The sequence below is a fragment of the Corythoichthys intestinalis genome, chromosome 16 (genome assembly GCF_030265065.1).
Source record: "Corythoichthys intestinalis isolate RoL2023-P3 chromosome 16, ASM3026506v1, whole genome shotgun sequence".
NCBI lineage: Eukaryota > Metazoa > Chordata > Actinopteri > Syngnathiformes > Syngnathidae > Corythoichthys > Corythoichthys intestinalis.
Window position 1 is genome coordinate 24,139,889 of NC_080410.1, and position 26,740 is coordinate 24,166,628.

The window sequence follows — 26,740 nt, forward strand, 5'->3', positions numbered from 1 at the left end:
TTACCTCATCCTTGTGTGACAACCTGCAACACAGCAACTTTTAGCCATTCCGACGGAAAAAAGACTGCTAATAAGACGAAAGTTCAATGTGTTTCTATTATAAGTGACTGGTCTTTTACCCCATTGTCAATATGGCGACGCGTTGTTGTGGCTGGTGACGTCATTAAATGCCCGGATGTCCGTCTGCCTCTATTTGTGACCTGCAATCAAGGGGCAACTTAACTTTTAAACCGTTTTAAAACCCTGCAGTAGCAGAGATTACCACTGGAGGCTTGCTTCAAGACAGAGCAATCACCCATTCACTTCTATTATAAACAGGGGTGCACATAATTTTTTTGCCCAGGTTCTCAGAGGAGGACCTGGAGATGTGACTTGGTCCTCATTGAGCTTGAGAGCCGACCCGCCTGATGCGATAAATTTATGACAAGCTTTACTTAGAGCCAATTAACTTTAAATAATTATATTAACAATTAATGCTTGATTAACATCAACTGGCACAACAAAATTGCCATTACTTTGAAGTGAAATGTAAAGAAATAAAAAGCACCAATTCAAAATAAAGGGCATTATGCGGCTCCCACATTAACTCCAAGCCTTTTTAAAAGTGGGATGTCCTCCTCATAAGACCTCATTGAACGTGCATGTTTAGCTTTGTAAAATGCGAGCAAAACCACGTTTGTCAGTGCATGTCGCTGTTCATTACCTTTATTCCGTCGCCACTTGTCCAAAGGGCGAGTGGGGTCCTGTTTGACATCGATAGTTTGCGTAATTGCCACATGCTCTCTGTTTTTTCATGCTTTTCAAAGTTTGGATGGCTGAAATTCTTTGACCCTACATAAAATGCGCTGCTCTTATCGGCGACATTGGGATTCTCACGGCACATTTTGTACCGCATTTCCGTGCGAGCATCATTTGCTTCTAGCCATGGTATCTCCTGCAGCCACTTTTCAGCAAAAGTCCTTTTTTTCGGTAGCTCCGGTGACGTCTCTGTCGTCTGTCTGTCTTTTGACGGGGGTGGGGGAACACGGAAGTAATTACTCAGTGTGGCCTGCCTCTTCGACATTTTGAGAAGTTATTTTCTCGTGTCCGCCGCAAATACAGTGGTCAGCCATCGGTACGCAAAAGCGTATGGAAGCCGTTGAGGGCCAGCGCGTTTGTCCACGTCCAGTACGCATGCGCGCATGCGGACCACTTATGTGCACCCCTGATTATAAAGTAAATAAACCTGTTTAATGCATAGTAGAAACTAGAGATGTCCCGATCGCATATTTTTGCACCCGAGTCCGAGTAACCTGATTTTGGGAATCTGCCGATAAAGAGTCCCGATCCGATACCAAAAAAAGTTCTATTTTTATTTGTTTTTTATTTGAACAAAAGTTCCAAACAAGTTACAGTACTGAACTCTTTACAGTACTTCCTCTTCCACTTTTTCGGGAGTGTTGCGGAGTATCAAACGTATATGTTTTTGTAACTTTGGCAATGCCATTGTATTCCTGGATTATTTTGCTAATTTTTAGCCCTTAAAAAGTAAAAAACACATATGACGGAAAACACTCAGGTGGCTTGAAGTTCCGCTCTGAGAGCCCCAATTTGGCCAAATTTCAAAATTATCACATATTCATGTGAAATACATCATTGGAACGCTTAAAATCTGTTTTCTGGTGGAAGAAAAATTTTGAGCAGGAGGGCATTTTCAAAACTTTTTTTTTTTTAAACCCCTAAATCCTAACTCGTGGTAAGAGCATGAGAGGGCATAATTAAAGACATCATGATTTTAATGATATATTATCGCGTAATTACCTTATTTCGATCCAAAAACTCTGTGTAGCATGTATCATGTGTCAAGACACAGCTGTGAATGGCCACAGCTGGACTTTTTGGCGATTGTATGAGTGAAACACGGTAATATAACAAAGGTCGCGATGCAAAAATCGCAAACATCAAGAAGTGGTCAAGATTTTCCTTTTCAAATATTTACCCTTTTAAATGTTTTGTTTTCAATTTTTCTTTGTTTGGATCGATTATTTATCATCTAAAATATCAGGAAAAATCCCACACTAACAAAAAAAAAATAAAATACAATAAGGCAATAGTTACGAGGTAGCTATCCTTGACCTATTTACACTTTTTTCATTGTGACGTAATTTGTTTGTTAATAAATTTAATTAATGATTCTAAGGTAAAAATGATAGACATTTCAAATATTAAATATAATTACTTACCTTCTTTTTATGGGTGGGTTGAAACAAAAGCCGTTGCGTGGTGTCTGTAAACGGGGGTCTCCGGGGTAAAACGGACAAATTAAAAATAGTTCGGGGGCTTACTGTGCCATGAAACTGCTATGGCAGCATATAGACATATTGTTCTATCAAACACAACAGTTCTTTTGGCTTAAAATACAGCAGTTTATTTTAAAGAGAGGTGCAAGAGCAGAAACTGCTTTTTCAGCCTTGTCTGTGTTTTCCGCCATATATAAATTAGGCCTGAACGATATTGGAATAAATTAACATTGCGATATACGTATATTGCTGAGGCTCCATACTTACTTTTTTCTTAAGGTGCACCCGCACAAAATGTAGGCGCACCCACATTTTTCACTGCATTACCTTTAACGCCACACTTTAATCACTCGCCATAACATTCATATAATTCATATGAGTGAGTCCACTCAAATTCACTCACGCTTTGACGCTTACACTGCCGAGATCAGCCTCTTGATTCATAAAGGGTGTCATTTTAAAGCTATTCTTAATGTAGAATCTGAATTCTGAAGTAAGTGGGAGTAACTCCAGAAACCGTTGTTTATATGATGAACATGGCATGCTTTTATTTTGAAATGTTCACCAGAAGTACGTTCGCTAACCGTAAGCTTTACAAGCCACAAAAAAAGCTCTTGTCATTGCATGTGGTGTCAGTAATCAATGTATTTTTTTCGTTTGCAAATGCTGTTAACCAGCAATTTTTCATGTTTGAAGTGTCACCGTTTAACCTTAAATTTGCGTTTTGGAGAAGACTGCCAATGTTTTATAGCAGGCTAAAGTAGGTTGTCTTTTTTCCCCACTAGCCTCAATGTAGTAATGCTAACGTTTACAGTGGTTAATATAGAGGCAGTCGGACATCCGGGCATTTAATGACCTCAACAGCCACAACAAAGCGTTGCCATATTGACAATGGGGTAAAAGACGAGTCACTTATAATAGAAACGCATTGAACTTTCGTCTTATTTGCCGTCTTTTTTCTGTCGGAATGGCTAAAAGTTGCTGTGTTGCGGGTTGTCACACAAGGAAGAGTTCGGAGCCGCATTTGAAGTTCTTCATTCTTCCACGTGAGAAAAAAAGGAGAAACAAATGGCTGAGCGCAATTAATTGAGGAACAATAAAAGAAGACAGTTCCGTGGACTATTTTCGCCTGTGGGAACATAAATCCAAGCACATTTACGTTTGCAGCCGACATTTTATTACTGGTGAGTTTAATCGATTTTTTTTGCCCCAATTAGCTGCTACGATTCAATAGACTAGGCAGTGGTTATTTTTACCTTAACCGGCAACTCGCAAAGTGTTTTTTTTTTTTCTTTTACCGTGAACTACTCTGATTAGTCAATCGGTATATTATTGACCTGGTGGGAATTGGTTATTATGCCGTGACGTGTTGACGGCTAACTAAAGCTTGGAGGCAAATTACCGGTAACGGCAGAAATAATCACTTCGTATATACTACCAACTTTCTCAGTTCCACACAGTACATATTCCACGTAAATGATAAAGGTCAATTTACTGGGTGTCTTTATGAGGTAGTTGTACATGTTTCCGAACTCCACTGCAGGCCATTCCTTTGTTTATCCAGCTATCAGCTGCGACTTTGTATCGGCAGCTTTGTACACCAATAAACGCTAATTTTAAATTGCATCGCCTCCTCGCATCTGTCGGCAGTGACTTGTGATAATAGTAAGCCACGTTTAGGACGTTTTTAGGAAAAAAGACGCAAAACACACCTGAAATCTATGAATTTCAGACGTTTGTCTATGGAATGTTTAGCTGTGTGTACCCCCTTCACAAAATGGCGACACATTGCTAAGCAAGGTGACGTCATCTTGACATCACGCCGACTTCCTCCATAGATGTGTTTCCTTATTTTGTATGTCTAATCTTTAATTCCACGGTGTTGATGAACAATAAAAATCTGTGAAAGGAACTGCTCTCACATCAGCGCGCACGCACAAATGAATGCACGCACACACCCTCTCATTTTTATTTACCGTGCAATAAATGAACTCATTGCATATCGCAACAGGCTTAGCAACTTCAATAAAACGTTTTGTTAGTTAGTTAGTTAGTTAGTTAGTTAGATGGACTTACAATCGGCCAGCTTGTAATGGTCTCCTGTAGTCTTCCAACATTATAACTGGGTGACGGCATTTTAGGTGTTCATTCATGGCCGACGTGCAGCCAAGCTTGGCATTGAAGAAACAGGACACAACGGTTTCGTTGAAATAAGTCAACGTTTTGGCCACTTTGGTGCATTTTTTTTGGGGGGGGGGGCTTTGTGCCGCTTTCCCCGCTTGCATACCAAACGTCCGACATTAAAAAAAGAGCCCCCACCCCCCACTAAAAATTTTCTCCTCGGATTTACACAATTTATGTAGGTCACCCTTCAAAACGGCGAATTTTGCTGAAAGGTGAGAGATTTTCATACCTGATTTTTTAAAATGAAAAACTCATTATTATTTTCCCCCGATTCAGATCCTCTGAAAAATGAGACGATCGGCCCGATTTCCGATCAAGTGATCAGATTGAGACATCCCAAGTATAAACTTTGAAAAGTCTAGTGTGGAAAAAGTGCAAAACTACATCTAGTAATTTAAGTATGTAGGAAAGTGCCATACAGACATGCTGGTATCTACTTTGACATATATGCAAATCTGACAGAACACTGGACACAGACTAAATTTTGACAAGTTGTGTCTAGGTTCTTCTATTAAAATCTCCCCAGGGAATTTGTGGCCAAGAAAGAGGTTAGTCGGACCAAAGTTTTCATCATCAAACATCTCACATAGGCTTTATTTCAGTTTTGTCGCCAGTACAATTTATAAGATACACTCCACAACTCCTCCGTTCTTTAGCCCTTAAAATGTTTAAATATAGATTTCGTCCGCTTTCTTGTAAAACGCGTCTTTACGCTGGCCATCATGGTTGTTTTCTTGCATACCAACTACGCATGCGCAAAAAATATGTAAACAAATATCTTCCGAGAGCAATTCCTAACCACGAGTTTGTTTACAGTGAAAATAATTTGATAAGTCATTGTAAATTTCAGATAACAAACGAAATGTCACGGTATTTTTAATGGAACAATTATAACCCTTATCCTTATCCTACCCTTAACAGGTGGAGTGTGTGAAACAATTAGCAATTAGCTTGCGCTCTCCATAACTCATTCGTAACCTAACATTTATTTTTTAGTAACTTTACCTCAGGGATGGTTAATAATCTCATTGTTCGAGATCGCTGACAGCCCAGAAGAAAGTGAAATTCCTCCCCAAAATCATTCTTCAGCTTCAATGGAGAAATTCAATCACAAAAACAAAAGCTGTAAGTTAACGTTGGTCGTTCACGTGACACGTGTTCGACACGAACGAACGCTGCATTTACGTGCACTGCGAATTTTAAATATTTGACTGTTGAAAACCTGTGTCAATAATAGAAACTTGGTAAAACATTTCTATGTAAAAAAAAAAGTTTACTCAGAGAAACAGTTCATTATATTCATCAACTGTAAAATAAAACTATTGGATACAGCTGAGTGCAGTAGTGGAAAAAATGGGGTAATTTAAATACAATACCCTAAAAGATATTGTATTACATTTAATTTTAAAAAGCATGCGTATGTTTTGGCCAAACATTTTTTCCCCCATTCATTCATTCATTCATCTTTGTGCCGCTTATCAATTATTTCATTTATCAAAGGCACTTGTGCAATACCATGAAAAAAAAGCAATCTGTTTTAATGTGTGATCACATTATGTAGCAAAATGCGGTTTTAGTACATTATTAATCCTCAACGGTCAAGCCAGTTTCCGCTCTTTTGCTTTGTTAGTCCCCTTTCAATCCGTCAACGCAAAACTTTGTTAGTCCCCTTTCGATCCGTCAACGCAAAACTTGGTTTTCTTGGCCAACATGATGGCGTCCAGGTGCAGGTTGCGATGGAGGATGGTCGAGCCGCAGCTAAGCGCGCCAGCAAGTGCGCCGGCGAAGCCACACAGGAACACATCTTGACCTATGACACAAACTCAAATGTGAATGCAGGAACTCAGCGCTGTTTAGTTAAATATGTTTTGTATTGAATTAGGTCAGGGAGCAGAAACCTGCTGTTCTTTGAACCCTCTGTTGTAGCTCAGTTTTAATATTTAAAAAAAATAATATTTGATTAATATTTATTCTGGTGGCTGCTAGATTTAAAAAGTTAAACTTCCCTTCAATAGGCAGAACGAGTCAGGCCCACTTTATTGTTTTTGTTAACGGAACACTCAAGCAGGGGATAAATTCAACAACTACTCACAAGTCTTTGTGCCATTCACGTGCGCCTCAGTCGAGCAGTCGCATTGATTTTAAATGTCAATATGTGTGCGCGCCTCCCAATGTAATCTTTTCTGTGGAAACTGGGCTGAAATGGCTCTCTAAGTGCATATTTGAGTGCTAAAATAAATGTCTGCAAAAGCTGTGTCAAGAACGTAACTTGCATTGAATAGGGATGATTTTACTCTTGGTGACATTTTTGGTTTGGTGAGGTACCATAAATGTTTTCAGTTCAGATTTTGTAACACGGGATTGGACAATATCCGCTACCTGTCAAGTAGAGGTTTTTGAGGGGCGTCTGCGGCCTCAGGTTGGCCCAGAGCTGCGGGTTAAAGCGATCAACGCTGTGGTCGGCCCCGTACATCTCGCCTTTGGGGGCGGCGATGTAGTGCGTGTTGGTGATGGGCGTTCCGGCGTCGATAAATTCCACCTGCGCCACAGTGGCATAAATTTAAGCATGCTGGTTAACTGTACCAATTTCAGATTACTTTTGGCTAGAAGGTACACCCTGAACCGGTTGCCAGAAAATGTCAGGACATATGCAGAGAAATAATAACTCACACAACTCAAAAGCTACTCAAAAAATGTCTACAATGAATCTAACATGCATGTTTTAGAAATGTTGAAGAAAACCTCAAAGCTCAATAACAGCTTTGGTGTTGTCTGAGTGGTTATGTCACCGTCTTTGGAGAGCTAACATAAAGGTGAACAACCCTGGGCACTGCTGCTAATGTTAACATTACCTTATCCCTGGTGATTTTGGGGAAGTTGTCCAGCACTGTCTGCAGGGTGGTCTCCATGAACGCCTGCTTTAGCTCCTTGTAGTCAGACGCCCGGTTGGTCGGCTTATCATCCTTCCACTCCTCGAACCACTCGTATTTGGCGAAGCTGACCAGAGTCAACGTGGACTTACCTACCATGTCCGAGCAAAAACAACAATTAATGATACAAGTTAAACGAGCTACATGCTGCTTCACACACTCTCGTACCTGGCATCCTTTCTTCCCAGGTTGGATCCTTAGCAGATGGAGAGGCGACAAAAAGGAGGGGGATATTTTTGGCTGACTCCTCTCTGTCGCTGTCCCTGTACTTTATACACCTGAGGGAAAAAGCATCAAACAAACAAGTCCTCTGTCATTTTTAATGATGAAGTTAATTTGCCAAAGTCGTCTGAAAATCTACAGGAAGTGCTCATGTTTCATTCGCCACACCCAAAATGGATTGGACGTTTAGCACAGTCATTGACAGCTATTTTTACATGGACGCTATTCTCGTGGAAAGTTTTGGAAGCAACCTGTTGGTTACTTTATTGAGCCGTGACATCCTTTAAAAACAAAATTTCGATTTTGATGGCAGAAATATCAATTACCTATTGGGCATAGACTTCATAATGGGATTGACGGATCAGATTGGTGTGCCACTGTGCCTCGCATTCAAGTAGGGGGCCACCCACATCAAGAGGAGCTATTCACAAACGCACGTACGATCTAACGCCAGATTTCTGTTGAAAAAGTACGAAAGCTGTACCGCATACAAACAGGAAGGATTGTCTCAGGAGTGATTTATTCAAGGATTCAAGGTAATTATTAAATTTTTTGTACCATGCATGCATTTTGAAACGTTGTGAAAAAGAATCAATGGGAGAAATTAGCCGCTACTGCATTGGCGTCATAGTTCTCAATATTTACGTTAAATAAATGCTAATTGCACTTTTTTTTTGCTTTTAAGAATCGAGACTGTTTTACGTCCATATCTCTAAAGAATTCGGGGATTTAAGCATTTATTCACAAGAATTTTCACCAGAAAAGCTCCGTTTACATAAAGAGGCCGCTAGCTACATTCACTAACAGACTACCATTGTACTTCGACATATTTACGTAAAATAAATGCGAACTGCACGTTTTTTTGCTTTTAACCAAGAGTTAAGACTGTTTTACGTCCATATCTATAAATAATTCAGGGATTTAAGCATTTATTCACAAGAATTTTTTAACGAAAAAAGCTGTCTGGGATTCTACTCGGTCAGCTTTGGCGGCCTCACCAACATTGCAGGCCCTCTATTTATGGGCCCCACGCCCCATCAATAGATTATGAAGTCTATGCAATTGGGATACAAAGTATCGCGATATCTCACCATGTTAATACATTGCCACACCCCTACTAGTAACCATTACTTTCTTCAGAGTTCTTTCTATGCAACTGTCATGATAGCATCAAGCTTATGTTTGACCACAGTTTGGCCAGCCAGGTGACTTTTCAGTTATAATGCCATCCAAGCACAATGCAGCATAAAAGAAAAAAATGACACCACAGAGAGGTAGAATATCCACTGCAGTTTCCTGCAGATGCTAAATGACTGGTGCTCCTCAGAAAAAAACAGGTCTACTCGACAGCCAGTTCCGAGGTTTCACACTCAACTTACAGTTCATTGAAATTATTTTCGGAAAAGATCCAGTAGTTGTCAGCTTTGAGGCCCAATTCCTCCTTGGTTCCGTTGAGTCCCACAAAGATACTGAGACCACCCTCGCCATGCTTCATCATGCTCAACTGTCTCTGGATGGCTAACAATAAAAAAATAAAATTGACACACGGTGGACAGTAGAGGGCGTAATTGTACAAAATAGAGGTTTCCTGAGATGAGTGAATGAATAAATTCTTTCTAACCTGGCATGGCTTGAAGCTCTTTGGGCAGCAGTTGCTGGTAAGTGTTGAAGATACCCGCATTAGAGATGACCATGGGAGCATGAATATGTACCTCCTCCTGGCCCTTCATGACACTCACACCTGGTGGAACCATTTCAAACACCAATGAAACAAAACAAATACGATTACAGTCCAGCTTTATCGCAGAAAGTCTACGCACCGCATGCTTCCCTCGCATCGTTGAACAAAATGCGATTTACAGGCGCTCGCACCAGGACGGCACCCCCTGCCTTTTCAATGATTGGGATCATGTGGTAGGCGATCTCGCTGGCGCCTCCCTTCGGGTACCATCCCCCGTACAGGTAGTGAGTGACCAGTATGCTGTGCATGGCGAAGCTGCCATCTTTTGGTATGTTACCTGAATGGGGATATAGAAAGCGCATCTGTATGATCCTGCCAACTCCAGATGACTGGCTGCGGTGGCCTGTTATAATGGTGAACCATGTTTTTAGCCAACACCACTGCCTACTGGAGTTGGGATTCGAGCATCAATGGGACCCGGTTCTAACACTCCGATGCTCCCGGAACCGTTCGAATTTTAAAATTTCGATTCCATGATTCGATGCTCTGATCGCCGAGCGGAAAAAAATTGCTGCCGAAAACCACGAAGAAGAAGCCACAAGAAGCGTGTGTTTGTGCATTGCAACTTGATTACAACCATGGACACGGTGCGGCAGAGCTCAAAAGTTTGGCTGAATTTTACAAAAAATATGACCAGTCAGCTCAGTGCAACATTCGCAACACAACTACATCATGTAAAGGTGGCTGCACGACCAATATGATTAAGCACCTCCTGCTTCATGGATTACAAGTGCCGAGTGCATAGCTGAGTGCCGTGTATTTGACACACTGCGCCGTCAGAACCAGGTAAGTAAAACAATAAATTACGGCTGTCTTCTGCTGTCTACGCGACCCGACCCCGGATTAAGCAGTACAAGATGGATGGAATAGTACAAGAATAAATCGTATTATTAAATCTGGCTACGGTATATATCATATGTATATAGAACTAGATGCGAAATGACAGACTCGGCGGCGTTAGCACATGTATAAAAAACTAGATGTGAAATGACAGACTCGCCGGCCTTAGTAAACAGCCGACATCTTAAAGCAATAGACCTCTCAGTCTATATAGCGTATATACAGTGGGGCAAATAAGTATTTAGTCAACCACTAATTGTGCAAGTTCTCCCACTTGAAAATATTAGCGAGGCCTGTAATTGTCAACATGGGTAAACCTCAACCATGAGAGACAGAATGCGGTAAAAAAAAACAGAAAATCACATTGTTTGATTTTTAAAGGATTTATTCGTAAATCATGGTGGAAAATAAGTATTTGGTCAATACCAAAAGTTCATCTCAATACTTTGTTATGTACCCTTTGTTGGCACTAACGGAGGCCAAACGTTTTCTGTAACTCTTCACAAGCTTTTCACACACTGTTGCTGGTATTTTGGCCCATTCCTCCATGCAGATCTCCTCGAGAGCAGTGATGTTTTGGGGCTGTCGTTGGGCAACACGGACTTTCAACTCCCTCCTCATCCCGTGGCGTCAAAATGGTAACAAGAATGGTGAGCAAAAATCCCAGAACCACACGGGGGGACCTAGTGAATGACCTACAGAGAGCTGGGACCACAGTAACAAAGGCTACTATCAGTAACACAATGTGCCGCCAGCGACTCAAATCCTGCACTCCCAGACGTGTCCCCCTGCTGAAGAAAGTACACATCCAGGCCCGTCTGCGGTTAGCTAGAGAGCATTTGGATGATCCAGAAGACAATTGGGAGAATGTGTTATGGTCAGATGAAACCAAAATAAAACTTTTGGGTAGAAACCCAGGTTCTCGTGTTTTGAGGAAAAAGAATACTGAATTGCACCATACCCACTGTGAAGCATGGGGGTGGAAACATCATGCTTTTTGTTTTTCTGCATAGGGACCAGGACGACTGATCTGTGTAAAGGAAAGAATGAATGAAAGGGGCCATGTATCGAGAGATTTTGAGTGAAAATCTCCTTCCATCAACAAGGGCATTGAAGATGAGACGTGGCTGGGTCTTTCAGCATGATAATGATCCCAAACACACAGTCAGTGCAACAAAGGAGTGGATTCGTAAGAAGCATTTTAAGGTCCTGGAGGGGCCTAGCCAGTCTCCAGACCTCAACCCCATAGGAAATCTGTGGAGGGAGTTGAAAGTCCGTGTTGCCCAACGACAGCCCCAAAACATCACTGCTCTAGAGGAGATCTGCATGGAGGAATGGGCCAAAATACAAGCAACAGTGTGTGAAAAGCTTGTGAAGAGTTACAGAAAACGTTTGGCCTCCATTATTGCCAACAAAGGGTACATAACAAAGTATTGAGATGAACTTTTGGTATTGACCAAATACTTATTTTCCACCATGATTTGCAAATACAGTGCCTTGCGAAAGTATTCGGCCCCCTTGAACCTTGCAACCTTTCGCCACATTTCAGGCTTCAAACATAAAGATATGAAATTTTAATTTTTTGTCAAGAATCAACAACAAGTGGGACACAATCGTGAAGTGGAACAAAATTTATTGGATAATTTAAACTTTTTAACAAATAAATAACTGAAAAGTGGGGCGTGCAATATTATTCGGCCCCCCCTTGCGTTAATACTTTGTAGCGCCACCTTTTGCTCCAATTACAGCTGCAAGTCGCTTGGGGTATGTTTCTATCAGTTTTGCACATCGAGAGACTGACATTCTTGCCCATTCTTCCTTGCAAAACAGCTCGAGCTCAGTGAGGTTGGATGGAGATGTTTGTGAACAGCAGTCTTCAGCTCTTTCCACAGATTCTCGATTGGATTCAGGTCTGGACTTTGACTTGGCCATTCTAACACCTGGATACGTTTATTTTTTAACCATTTCATTGTAGGTTTGGCTTTATGTTTTGGATCATTGTCCTGTTGGAAGATAATTCTCCGTCCCAGTCTCAGGTCTTGTGCAGATACCAACAGGTTTTCTTCCAGAATGTTCCTGTATTTGGCTACATCCATCTTCCCGTCAATTTTAACCCTCTTCCCTGTACCTGCTGAAGAAAAGCAGGCCCAAACCATGATGCTGCCACCACCATGTTTGACAGTGGGGATGGTGTGTTCAGGGTGATGAGCTGTGTTGCTTTTACGCCAAACATATCGTTTTGCATTGTGGCCAAAAAGTTCAATTTTGGTTTCATCTGACTAGAGCACCTTCTTCCACATGTTTGGTGTGTCTCCCAGGTGGCTTGTGGCAAAATTTAAACGAGACTTTTTATGGATATCTTTGAGAAATGGCTTTCTTCTTGCCACTCTTCCATAAAGGCCAGATTTGTGCAGTGTACGACTGATTGTTGTCCTATGGACAGACTCTCCCACCTCAGCTGTAGATCTCTGCAGTTCATCCAGAGTGATCATGGGCCTCTTGGCTGCATCTCTGATCAGGTTTCTCCTTGTTTGAGAAGAAAGTTTGGAAGGACGGCCGGGTCTTGGTAGATTTGCAGTGGTCTGATGCTCCTTCAATTTCAATATGATGGCTTGCACAGTGCTCCTTGAGATGTTTAAAGCTTGGGAAATCTTTTTGTATCCAAATCCGGCTTCCACAACAGTATCTCGGACCTGCCTGGTGTGTTCCTTGGTTTTCATAATGCTCTCTGCACTTTAAACAGAACCCTGAGACTATCACAGAGCAGGTGCATTTATACGGAGACTTGATTACACACAGGTGGATTCTATTTATCATCATCGGTCATTTAGGACAACATTGGATCATTCAGAGATCCTCACTGAACTTCTGGAGTGAGTTTGCTGCACTGAAAGTAAAGGGGCCGAATTATATTGCACGCCCCACTTTTCAGTTTTTTATTTGTTAAAAAAGTTTAAATTATCCAATAAATGTTGTTCCACTTCACGATTGTGTCCCACTTGTTGTTGATTCTTGACAAAAAAATTAAATTTAATATCTTTATGTTTGAAGCCTGAAATGTGGCGAAAGGTTGCAAGATTCAAGGGGGCCGAATACTTTCGCAAGGCACTGTATTTGCAAATCATGGTGGAAAATAAGTATTTGGTCAATACCAAAAGTTCAGCAAGGCACTGTAAATTCTTTGAAAATCAAACAATGTGATTTTCTGTACACCCCCTCCCCACATTCTGTCTCTCACGGTTTACCCATTTTGACAATTACAGGCCTCTCTAAAATTTTCAAGTGGGAGAACTTGCACAATTAGTGGCTGACTAAATACTGTACTTATTTGCCCCACTGTAAGCAGCTACATACTTTACACAGCGTGTTGCCGCCTCCGTAAAAATCAATAGTATTAAAAGTAGGGCTGTCAAAGGATTAAAATTTTTAATCGAGTAAATCACAGCTTAAAAATTTATTAATCGTAATTAATCGCAATTCAAACCATCTATAAAATATGCCATATTTTTCTATAAATTATTGTCGTAATGGAAAGATAAGACAAGACTGATATATACATTAAACATACGGTACATAAGTACCTGTTTATTATGTTTATTTATATGTTTATTTTATGTTTATTTTGTTTATTATGACAATAAATCAACAAAATAGCATTATTAACATTCTGTTAAAGCGGTCCATGGATAGAAAGACTTGTAGTTCTTAAAAGATAAATGTCAGTACAAGTTATAGAAATTTTATATTAAAACCCCTCAATGTTTTTGTTTTAATAAAATTTTCAGTCAAAAAATAAACTAGTAGCTCGCCATTGTTGATGAAAATAATTACACCATGCTCATGGTGCTGAACCCCATAAAATCAGTTGCACCCAAGTGCCAGCAGAGGGTGACAAAACACCAAAAAACACAATTAACAAGTGCACATGACACTGCATTTACTGCACATTTTAATCTGTTTGAGCGGGGCATGTGCGTTAAAGGCGTCAAATATTTTTACGTGATTTATTGAAAAAAATTAATCACCGCCCGTTAACGCGAAAATTTTGACAGCCCTAATTAAAAGATCTTGAAATTATAATCAATAGAAGAATTTCTACTAATGCATCGTGGTATCTCCTAGCTAAGGTACAAGTATAGCAAAAGAATATGTGTAAATGTTTTTTCCGTGAGCTTTTGAAAAATAAACATCTTTGTGAAAGTGCACTACTGTGAAAATAAACTTCATCACATTCAAGTTCAAAGACTGATATTTTTATATACAAGTTAAAAATAGCGCTGTGAGAAGTTCGTATAATTTAAAAAATCATCGAGAAGTTAAGACATGAACATAAATTTTTTAGGGCTGTCAAAATTATCGCGTTAACGGGCGGTAATTAATTTTTTAAATTAATCACGTTAAAATATTTGACGCAATTAACGCACGTGCCCCGCTCAAACAGACTAAAACGATATTACAGTGTAATGTCCGCTTGTTACTTGTTTTTTGGTGTTTGGCACCCTCTGCTGGCGCTTGGGTCCAACTGATTTTATGGGTTAGTACCATGAATGAGCATGGTGTCATTATTGACATCAACAAGGGCAAGCAACTAGTTTATTTTTTGATTGAACATTTTACAAATTTTATTAAAACGAAAACATTAAGACGGCTATTAATATAACATTTCTATAACTTGTACTAACATTTATCTTTTAAGAACTTCAAGTCTTTCTATCCATGGATCGCTTTAAGAGAATGTTAATGTTAATGCCATCTTGTTGATTTATTGTTATAATAAACAAATACAGTATTTATGTACCGTATGTTGAATGTATATATCCGTTTTGTGTCTTACCATTACAGAAAAATATGGCATATTTTATAGATGGTTTGAATTGCGATTAATTACGATTAATTAATTTTTAAGCTGTAACTAACTCGATTAAAAATTTTAATCGTTTGACAGCCCTAATTTTTTTGACTCTGCCTCTTAAAAGAATCTGAAATGAGAGTCGTTTGGAACCGGAATTGAAACGTGGAATCGGAACTGGAATCGTTCAATTTCAAACGATGTCCGACCATACTGCCTACCGTAGGTGCCGAAGATGTAGGCAAAGACAGCCCTGAGGTCCTTGTTTTCCGTCAGCCCATTGACGACTTCAGTCACACTGCGTGGTGCCATTTTGAAGAAGGCCGAAACATATCGAATCAAGCCACTGCGGATCAGCAACTCAGCCAAGAAGGCCGGGAGCTGCTTGAGGATAGCCAGAACCCAGACGCCACGGGCAGTTTTCTACGGACATAAAGAAGCAAGGTCTGGGATAAGAACCTGTACACATATATATCATTGTTACTTCCCACTACTTCTTTTATTTGATTACTTAATTTTGCCTCAAGTCTTGTCATGACTCTTGTTACGTTGTTGTTTTTGTCAACAATGACGATAACGAAAATAATTCGTCGACGAACAATTTTTTTATGACAATGATGAGCTAAAAACGTGGCTTGGGACACTAGACCATAATGAGTCAAATGCCAGTTTTCGTCTGATGAGAAAAAAGTGTGACATAGTTTCTGTCACATATTAACAATGCATGAATCAGTGTGACATTTTCATATTGTACATGGAGTATGTCAGCTTGCCTCGTAGCAGTGTTTGGGTCATGTCACTCATGTGAGATGTGTTGTGCCTCTCCCTCACTGGAGTTTAGGATGCATTTCAAGCTAGGCTGCACCTTATCTTGCTTGTTTGGAAACACATGGCAAGATTTGTTTTCTTATCTTGGCAAAAGAGAATACGCAATGTTGCTTTAGCCTTGAAAGGTCTGTGCGGAGTGATCATCACACACTAAATGTAACCCGTCGTGTTACCATAGCATTCATGTTAGCATCAGAATTAACTTTAGCGTTTACATACAGTTACTGGCTTGTAAGTGGGTTTAATAGAGAGTAATGTATTGCTTTTCCTGCAGTGTGTGTATTACCGTCACAAAGTTGGCGTTCTCCTTGTTGACACTATAATATGTGCTCATGTGTCTCTTTCATTTGAAATTGTTGGTACACTTTATTTATTTTTGGACTAAAACTTTTTAATTTCACAGACAAAAACATTTTGAGTAACTGTAGACTAAAACTAGAGGAAATTTGTATGAGATTTCGTCGACTAAAGTAGACTAAGACAAACACGTTTTGAAATGACTAAAACTTCAGGGTTCAATACTGCACCCAAATGGTTGCATTTTGCAACTAAAATTTGAGCCAGCGCGAGTATTCTTTTCATCTACTTGCACATGCGCGACCAGTAACATTGCAGGTTTTTATTTAATGCATTTTTTTCCTGACAAACTCCTTCACAGTTAAATCTAATAGTTGGCGTCAGGGGTTAATTTGTGCCGGATCCAGCCGTAACAAGATCAGACACCTCTTGATTTTGGCCTCCCTGTGTTCCGAGACTTATTTGGGCAGATCCGGCACCTCTCGTGTATAGGAAATAATAATAGTATAAAAACGTTTTTAAAAAATGTATAAAATAAAATAATAATATCTATAAATTAATTAACAAAACAAATCCCAAGAGTTGCATGTTGTTGATGAAAATTTTACATCATTTGAAAGAGTCAGAGATTTGTTGATGCACTGAAAAGCTGGACCAACAAATCACGCCCCAGACATAGGAAAGAAAAAAAAAACTTTGGAAATTTGTGGCATCTGGGAAACAAGCAGCCAGGATCAAACGATATCTCAACATGCCAAAAAGACAATTGCATTTGCGGTCTTTTTTCAAAAAGAAGAAACATGGTTCAAAACAGCAGCTGCAGCGATCATGCTAACGGGCAGGCAAAAGAATGGGTTTGTGTTATTTGTTGTAATCTCTGATTTTTTTTTTTTTTTTTACCAGTTAGAGCTGTTGAGAAACTAATTGCTGACTGTGTACTGTAAGTCCCACCTGTGGTTATGTGGGCAATTGCCAGTGCTGTGCAGAGTATAGCCTAAATAATTGTAAATTGTAGTCATAAAAATTATACCATGGATATTATCTGAAATTGAGGCTTGTAAGTCCCACAGCATGGAAAGTGGGCATTCGCGTGTTGTTTTCAGCACCATTTTCTGCGTATGTTCCGGGACCTGTGACTGTCTCGTCATCCCTGCGTTGTCATATGTACATTGCGTTCCGGCACCTTGAGATTTACAAATTAAGCACTGGTTGGCGGTACTGTAACGAGCTGGTTTGCCAAGGGAAAATACATCAGAAGAAGGTGGAGGCGGGCGATGTGTGGACTCTGTGGTGCGGGTTATGGGGTAGCACAAAAACATGACGGCACATACGAACAATGACTAAAAGGACAATAAGTGACTACTTTCTTTCAAACATACCCGTTGGCACGGTTTTAAAAGAGGCCGACAGGGGGAATAGGTCCGACTCAGGGGCTCGACACACGGGAGGCGATGGCGAAATGCGAAAGTCATCGCCGTTGAGCTGAAAGCCAACACACGGGGTGCGATGCGACTGCAGTGGCAAGCGGCAGCGACACGCACCGCCCTCTGCCTGTGCGTCATCGCTCTTCTCCGATTAGCTATGAATTTGGAGGGCGTTTTAAAAATTTCCAGTCTATTCTGAGCGCCAACAACTTTTCATACAGCTGCTTTATTATCCATGTCCCAGAAATCATGCCGAGAGGTATAGTAAAGTATGTGCTGGTCACACACTGCTAAAATGATATGCTCCTCCAAGTTGACAAAGTGCGGCGTGTGGATGTCAATCTCTGAGTTGGCCAGTGTCCTCGCAGGCGATTTTTAATTCTATTCATGATTTAATGTGATTTTTATGTATAATTTTATTTCCTGTTTTAATTGTCTTTGTTTAACTTTCTTTTGATTTGATGTGATTTTTAGGAATCATCTCTACTCGTGGAGCTTCATGTGATGTAAAGCACTTTGCAATGTCTTGTGTTGAATTGTGCTATACAAATAAATTTGCCTTGCCTAAAAGGGCTGCCAAAAACAACACTGCTTCTTACCAAGGCCAGTCGCATGTATTCATCGATGGCTGCCTCCTCGCCCGGGAAGCACTTCTTCAGCTCCTCTAGAAAGCGTTTGCGCCCACTGTAGATAGGATAGTGACGACGGTTTTCCGGCGGGCCGATCACAACATGGTCAAATGGGTTCTCCAAGGGCTCCCACTGCAGTTGCCCGTTGGTCAGCTGATCCACTAGGCAGCGGAATGGCTTGTGGTCCATCAGATCACCGATGTAGTGGATTCCTATGGAACAAAAACGACTTGTGAATTCTTTGATGGATCAAAAAATATAAAAATTCAACAAACTTGAACGTTCTCCTCACCGACATCAAACTCGAAACCCTTCTCAGTGAACGTGTGGCAGCATCCGCCGGCCCTGTCGTGTTGCTCCAATACCAGAACTTTTTTTCCCACTTTTGCTAGTATCACAGCCAAACCCAGCCCGCCAACGCCGCTGCCGATGACGATGGCATCCAAGTTTTCGGGAATTTTACTGGGCAGGAAGCCTGGAGACAACAACATTTGATAAAGTACCAGTCTCATTTGTGAGCGCAATGATGGCTCAACATTCACGTTTTGTTTATTTTCACTTGTGTGAATTTTTTAAACAAATGAAGGTGGCATAAATATGAACCAGACTTGTGTAAATTCTGATATTTTGGTTGATTACTTTGGAAGCATGACGTTTCAAGCGTGCTTTCAAATACTCCCACAGGTTTGGTGGGTATTCTTATCACAAATGTTGTCCATCAACCCAACAGAAGATTTCAAAGATGACATCATCTGCATTCACCTAATTATTTTGCAGTATAATAATTATGCTTTACTGCACACTTTCAATATTGCAGAAGGTACTGAAAAAAATGCCTGGAAAGAAAATCTCTTCCATTATTCATTTATCAAATACAGTAGAAATATTTTTTGTTTTCTGAATTAACCAGAAACAGAACCAGTTTGGTCTGATTTCATGTCAGTAGGTGAGGAAAAATACATATTCTTATTTCATAAAGCAAGCATATGTAAAAATCTACCCTCTACTGTTTATATATATTTATACAGAAGTATAGCTTGAGAAATTTTGTGGTCATGTGCTATGATTGCTTACATCCTGTGCATCAAACAGTGATTAATCCCCCCTGCATTACATTAATGTTAATAGAACGCCCTGATTACTGAATGTGACATGACATAGAGCCAACTTCTGTTGTCATTTGCAATTTCTCAGTTATTTCATCAAATCGTTTTAAAATGACTTATTTTTAGCCAATGTTTGTTGCAGACAAACCTCACATACAAAATCATCATAGATTGCATCACTGTCCATCGTCATACGCAACTAGAATAGTATGACAATTACGTATGACTACTGTTTGTCAGCATGCACAGTCACTTCAGTTCCTGCCAAAAAGGGTGTGACTGTGAGCAAATCATATGCCAGGGTTGCACTGCTAGTGCTTCCAAAAAATGGCTTAGTGTAGATACAACACTGATTGAAATATTGATTTAGAAAGTATTCAAATGCAACCTTTATCGGGCAAGTTACTATTTTAGGTAAGTTTTGGTTAAAAATCCTCATAAAGATATGCAGTCCACATACTTGGACATCACATTCTGGGTCATGTAGGCAAAAACATTAACATTTGGTGGCCTACATAACATAAAGTAAAATGTGATGTCCACAAAAGTGGATACAAGGTCTTAAGTATAATTGATTTTTTTTATGAATTAATATAATTATAAATTAATAAAACGTGAATAAAAACAAAATTCAAGTGAATAAAACAAAAAATACACTCCGTTGATAGCACTCAGTAACACACATTGACCTCTAAATAAACTAGTATGAGTTAATTTTTTTTCAAACATTCCTTTTTGCTTTTAAGGGAAAAAAAATGAATGAAAATAGGAATATTTGCAGTTTTATCCGTTTTTATTAAAAATATTTTTCTAAATTTGACATCCTTCCTTCAAACTTTTTCAAAACTGTTTTTCATTGCATAGCCCCAGACATACTTCAGATTATAAATACTTCCCTCCAAACAGGAGAGTTTCCTCAGACTTTAAAAACTTCAGTAATAAAACCTCTCCTAAAAAAACCTAATCTGGATGCCTCAACCATTAGTAATTACAGGCCAATATCAAATCTGACATTCCTGGGGAAAATTATCGAAAGGGTTGTGTTTGAACAGATCCAGACTTTTATGATCCAAAACAATCTTTTTGACTCATTTCAGTCTGGATTTCGGCCACAACACAGCACCGAGACCGTGCTTATCAAAGTCCTAAATGATATTCGTCAGAATACCGATGCAGGCAAATCATCTGTTCTGCTACTATTGGATCTCAGCGCCGCATTTGACACGGTTGATCACAACATACTACTCAGCAGATTGGAACAGTGGGTAGGGCTTACTGACACTATTCTTCAGTGGTTCACATCCTATTTACATGATAGGGATTTCTTTGTGTCAATCGGAAATTATCAGTCAGAACGAACCAAATTCACGTGTGGAGTCCCTCAAGGGTCAATTCTTGGACCACTCTTATTTAACATCTATATGCTTCCGTTAGCTCAGATAATGGAACAGTATGACATCTCCTATCACGCCTATGCAGATGACACACAACTGTACATTTCTGTGTCCCCACATGATTATAGTCCCTTAGTCTCCCTGAGTAAATGCATTCATCAAATCAATGAATGGATGTGCCAGAATTTTCTCCAGTTAAATGTGGAGAAAACAGAGGTGATCATTTTTGGGCCAAAAAAGGAAAGGTCAAAGATAAGCAGCCAACTTAGCACAATGTCACTTACAGCTACAAATCAAGTCAGAAACCTTGGCGTAATTATTGACTCAGACCTAAAATTTGATAGCCATCTAAAGTCCGTCACTAAATCCGCTTATTACCACCTAAAAAATATAACCAGAATTAAGGGGCTTCTGACTCAACAAGACATGGAAAAACTTATGCATGCATTCGTTTTCAGCAGATTGGACTACTGCAACGGTATATTTACAGGTCTTGATAAAAAATCAGTCAGGAAGCTGCAGCTAGTACAGAATGCTGCAGCCAGAGTCCTCACAAATACAAGGAAGCTGGACCACATTACACCGGTTTTGAAATCGCTACACTGGCTTCCAGTGAGTCAAAGGATAGACTATAAAATACTACTGCTCGTCTACAAAACACTTAATGGCCTTGGACCAAAATACATGCTTGACTTGTTAGATTCCTATGAGACATCTAGACCCCTAAGGTCGTCTGGAACGGGTCTTCTGCATGTTCCAAGAACCAGAACCAAGCAGGGTGAGGCAGCATTTAGTTATTATGCTCCTCACCTCTGGAACAAGTTACCCGAACGTCTGAAGTATGCTCAAACCGTTAGCTCCTTTAAATCAGGGCTAAAAACGCTTTTGTTTAGCACTGCATATCCATAACTGTCTATATATTTCAATCTACCTGCCTTCTATTCCTCTTGTGCATATCTCCATTGCTGATTTCAATGATTATTATTAGTAGTAGTTTTGGCTTTATTTCTATTTTTGTTTTATTTTCATTTATTTATTTTTATTCTGTGATTAAATGCGATCTTTTGTCTTGGTTTTTACGTTGTGTTGATTTAAATGTGATTTTTATGGTTTTCATGTGATGTAAAGCACTTTGAATTGCCTTGTGTTGAATTGTGCTATATAAATAAATTTGCCTTGCCTTGCCTTGCCTAAATAGAAAAATAACTTTTTTTTCAAATATGAAAAACGGAAACAAAGTTTAATTAAAAAAAAAAAATTAAAAAAAGGTAAGAGAATATTTACTATTAAGTCATTGCCTGCCAGCCTGCTACTGACAACAATAGGCATCCAATTCATTTAAACTGGGATGACTGACTGAATGCTCATGTTTCTGTGCCATTGACGGCGATAGACGTCCAATTCATTTTGACTGGGAGGGCTTCGACAACTAGCGCAGCCAATTAGCTCAATGAGTGCGCTATTAATGGTTAATAATGATTATGATGACTATGACAATACTGAGAACATACCTACTGTATGTGTGTGTACTAAGGATGCAGCAATAATCGGTTTTATATTGAACCATTCGATACGCCCGCTTCGATTCAATACGCAAAAACATTCGATCCAAATGAAATGAGCAGACGTGACTTCTGTGGCGTTTGTTAACCTTTTTTAATGCCCGATAACACTCGCGCGCACACACTAGATATCATCAAATAGCAACCGAGATGTGCTACGTTAGATCCCCCCAAGTCCCATGCCATTAGCTGCGTGAGCCCAGAGTGATCATGGTCCATATACCGTATTGGGGTGAATATAAGACAGTGTTTTTTGCATTGAAATAAGACTGAAAAAGTGGGTGTCGTCTTATATTATGACGGTCCAGACGTTATACCCATTCACGACGCTACATGGCGCCAGATATAATTGAAGCGATGTTCTGTCATGACAGATCTCTGCTACTCTCAAGTTTAACCAGTTTGCATTATTTTACTGCAATGTTTTTCCTTATTCAGACTTGTTTCAAGACTACAGTTACTTTTATACTTCACTTTGATGGTTAATGCAGTTTTTGCAATTTTGTTGTTTTTTCACAATAGATTGGTTTATTTACATTTCAAAAACTAGAAGCCATTCATTTATGAAAGTGATTGCACTTTAGTTTACATATTTAAATGTTCAGATATTAAGATTTGAATGAGGCAAAATAACATGTTTTTTCTCTCAAATATATTGTTATAATCATTTGTTTCAGATGTACTGTAATTATTTTCAGTATAAAAATTAATTTGGTGTTCAAAAAGTCTTTTTTCAAACTTGAGTCTTGAAAAAGAGGGGGTCGTCTTATAATCAGGGCCGTCTTATATTTGGGCCAATACATTGATGAATTAAAAACCACCATGACTGAATGGAAGTTAAGCAGGCCAAATCAATCCATACCAGTGACTATAGATAATGCTGCAAATATTGTTAATTCAGTACGTGACACAGATGGACTCGGACCACAAATAGTAGGTTTTTCTCATGTGGTAAACATACCTGCTAAGAGAGTAATAGCAATCAACAGTGTGCCCCACCTCACGTTACATACAGTAAAGATTGTTCTCAGCACTTTTATACAAAATTTCTTTAGATCAGTAAGAAGTAAGCACATAAATATTATGCACTAAAATGCATTTTTATATGATGGCATTGTTATTTTTGCTTGTTAGCAAAATGAAGAAGAAGAAAAAAACACTTGTTTTTTTGTTTCAGAACATTAAATGTATTGAACCGAATCGAAAATCGTGTTCCTCGAATCGAAAATCGTATCGAACTGTGACTTAACTGTATCGTTGCTTCCCTAGTGTGTATTGTATAAGATTGAGATGAAAATACAAATCGAGCCTTTGTTATATCGTCCAAAAATATTTAGAAGCAATTTCCCTTACCTGGCTGCCCTGCCTGTAGATAAAAACCAAGTCCCACCCCTGCTGAGTTGTCAGTCAGGAGTTCAAAAGCCGCTTTCTGACACAAACTCGAGTGCAGTCAATTTAATTTGGAAAAACGTGGTAATTTATCAAAACACAAGCAAAATTGGTGAAACACGTAACACGTGCGTATAAAGGTTATTTACATAACACCTAGCCGGTGTTCTGGCTCACCTTGTTTCAACACCTTATTCTTCTCTTTGCGGTTGTGGACCATCGGCTTGAGGGGTTCTCGCGTGTCCACCATGAAAGGATTGGGTCCGCAAGAACCTAAGGCATTTTTAATACAGTAAATAAGCAAAGAAACGCCAACAATCGCCAAAGCGAGCCACATATCGCCGCCCAATTTGGTCGCTGAGTCTCTTGTCCTGCTTGTACTTGGTTTGCAGCGTTCCACTGTTTTTGATGACGTAATAGGAAGCAGTGAAGGTCCGCCCAAAAGACTCAGTCCACCAATCAGCGTCAAGGAGAAAGTTGCGTGTTGCCTAGCATGTTTTTGTAAACGGAAGTACAGAAAAGCACGGTTTTAACTCATTGTCTGCCATTGACAGAAGGAGAAGGTTTGTTCATTCGCTGCCAACCATCCCACTTCAAATGGATTGGGTGTCTACAAATGATAAACTCATTTAAATTCTCAGCAGAAGGATGAAACCAGCCACATGATTGGACGTCTATCGTTGTCAATGACAATGAAAAATGTAATAACGCTGGTATTGTACCCAAGGGCGTGGGTGGTCTCAACATTAGTAGGGACGATACAACAGCATAACCTGCATGTACACTTGCTGGGGACGGGACATTAATGAGATCAAACAGATTGGGTGAACGGGGTTCAGGGCTACATTTCTCACAAATATAAACCTAATTAATTTATAGGCTAAATAATCAATGCAAAATAAATCTCATACTAACTTTCATATGGCGTAAAACACAGACAAGACTGAAAAAGCAGTTTCTGCTCTTGCACTTGTTGGCGTTGGATCTCGACCTTGTACTTACAACGCCGCGCATTCGTTTTCTGTTCTGGAGGCTTTACTACAAACGGAGTCGACACAAAAAGGCTGAAAGTCTCAGGGTGCAGTCAAACAACAAACATGTTTTAATGAATGAGGCACACACATTACAGTATCTGACTCCAATATATACCTCAAATTTTACAATCTAGTGGGCGTTTACTTTACTCATTCAAACCACTGGTCAACAAGGAACAGTTCTGGGGGTTTTCTTGCGGCTTCCCCTGATTGGATGAACAAAGACTTGAGTAGACTGAGGGGGGTTCATGTTACACCTTTGTGGTCTTCAAAGGACTAAGATAACTGAGCTTACTCTTATAACACCAAATGCTATATGTTAAAACTAACCAGAATGTGAATGTATGATTGCTTTGACTAATAATAAAAGACTACATAATGCATACAAGTGAACATATAAATGTAAGTAGATAACACACTCCTCTTTAAAAGAAATAATAATAAAAGACTACATAATGCATACAAGTGAACATATAAATGTAAGTACATAACACACTCCTCTTTAAAAGAAACTGCTGTATTTTAAGCCAAAACAACTGTTGTTTTTGATAGAACAATATGTCTATATGCTGCCATAGCAGATTCATGGTGCATTAATGCTGCATTCCATCCCACTCGGATGGTACCAGTACCGACCTCAAAGCGTTCCAAGCGAATGTAAATCGCAAAGATGGCTGATCGCGAAAAGTTGTTTTTTATTATGTTTATCAAAAGGCATCTTGACCTACAGCAAACCTGCCTTCTCGCAAGCAATCAAATAGTGGAGGAAAAACGGCAGCTGATGTAAATAGCACACACTGTAAACTGCCCTCTTTAGTTACATCCTCGCTGAAAGTCAATTTAAAAACCATCTGAAAATTCATTAAGCTAATTCACTGTGAGAACATTTTATTATTTAACTTCATTATTGTGTCATCAGTGTGTTGTCTGAGTCTCTCTTTATTTAACTGATAAAAGTTGTTTGACTACCAGTAGCCATCCTACCGCGGGGTGTCAAGCCCCGGTATAAAATACGTGTTCATTGACAGCAGACACGGCGCTCCGCATACGCATAACACGCACTGCGCGTAGGGCACCAACTCTGCCTGAAGGGGCACCAAAAAAAATCAAGTTTGTAAAAAAATCCTAAAAAATAGTAATTGTAATAATAACAACAATATATAGTATTTAAAATAAAACTTTGTAAAGCCTGATAAATGCAAGTAATACAAATAGAAGTAACATAGGCTCATTATTTACACAAAAAAAGAATCTCCTGTGCGGCCCTCTCGTCAGTCTACCTTTGGTGCCCCCCAACTCCCTAGTGGTTTGCTCCATTATGCTTCAGTCGCAAATTTGGACTGAAGTTTATTCTTGAAAGGAAATGTCATCGAAAAGACAAGAGTCGGGGGCGGAAAAAAGGAAGAGGAAAAAGCAGCGAGATGATGCAAGCGCATCACTTGCAGGTAAGAATTTTTTTTTGTTTTTTTTTAAACAATTGTTTATTTATTATCAGCTACGTTTACATGACTACAATAATCCGATAACTGGGAATAACCAGGTAATGACAATAATGAGATTTGACGCATTTACGTGCACTTCAGTGATGTGACAATCAGGAAAAACCTGGTTTACATGTTAAGTCAATAGTTCGATTTCTTTCCAAGTACATGACGTAAAACTCTTGGTCTCAGCACAGGCCTTCCTCCATGTCTACCAAAAACCCATGCTTGCTTGAAGTTGTCCTACTGAACCTCTTCAAATGCGAGTGTGGCGATTGCGTTACACAAGCTCGCTAACTGCAGAGTAGGCCCATAGGCTGAAAGCGAATCAGTTTGGCGTCCCTAAGGCCTCTCTAGCGACATCCGTTTTTCCATTTGTACACATGCTCAGAGATGTAAAATAGCGGTGTTTATCAGATAAAGGATAGCGGATCACGCTCTTTACATGACCACTTGAATAATCTGGTAACTCCAGAAATCGGGTTATGATCGGTTTATTAGTGTGCACAACCAAAAAAAACCACTCCAAAACGCTGTGGTGGAAATGATGT

The 26,740-nt window shown here is 39.6% G+C and overlaps 2 protein-coding genes across 8 annotated transcripts in view; both read right to left on the minus strand.

Annotated features, from left to right (window-relative positions):
* svilc (supervillin c) overlaps positions 1 to 5,614 on the minus strand; it is a 46,065-nt gene extending 40,451 nt beyond the window's left edge. For all 7 annotated transcript variants that reach the window (XM_057861135.1, XM_057861133.1, XM_057861134.1 and 4 more), the window contains exon 1: positions 5,469 to 5,614. The gene's annotated coding sequence lies outside the window, so the exon portion shown is untranslated. The remainder of the gene's footprint in view (positions 1 to 5,468) is intronic.
* A 99-nt stretch (positions 5,615 to 5,713) lies between these two features.
* LOC130931915 (all-trans-retinol 13,14-reductase-like) lies at positions 5,714 to 24,088 on the minus strand. Its single transcript, XM_057861136.1, has 11 exons — positions 23,852 to 24,088; positions 18,516 to 18,698; positions 18,194 to 18,435; positions 15,267 to 15,468; positions 9,436 to 9,633; positions 9,237 to 9,356; positions 8,995 to 9,133; positions 7,562 to 7,671; positions 7,316 to 7,485; positions 6,843 to 7,002; positions 5,714 to 6,273 (listed from the first exon to the last, which is right to left on the minus strand). The coding sequence occupies exons 1-11, from the start codon at positions 24,009 to 24,011 to the stop codon at positions 6,125 to 6,127; spliced, it is 1,833 nt and encodes a 610-aa protein (XP_057717119.1). The 5' UTR covers positions 24,012 to 24,088; the 3' UTR covers positions 5,714 to 6,124.
* Positions 24,089 to 26,740: the final 2,652 nt, after the last annotated feature.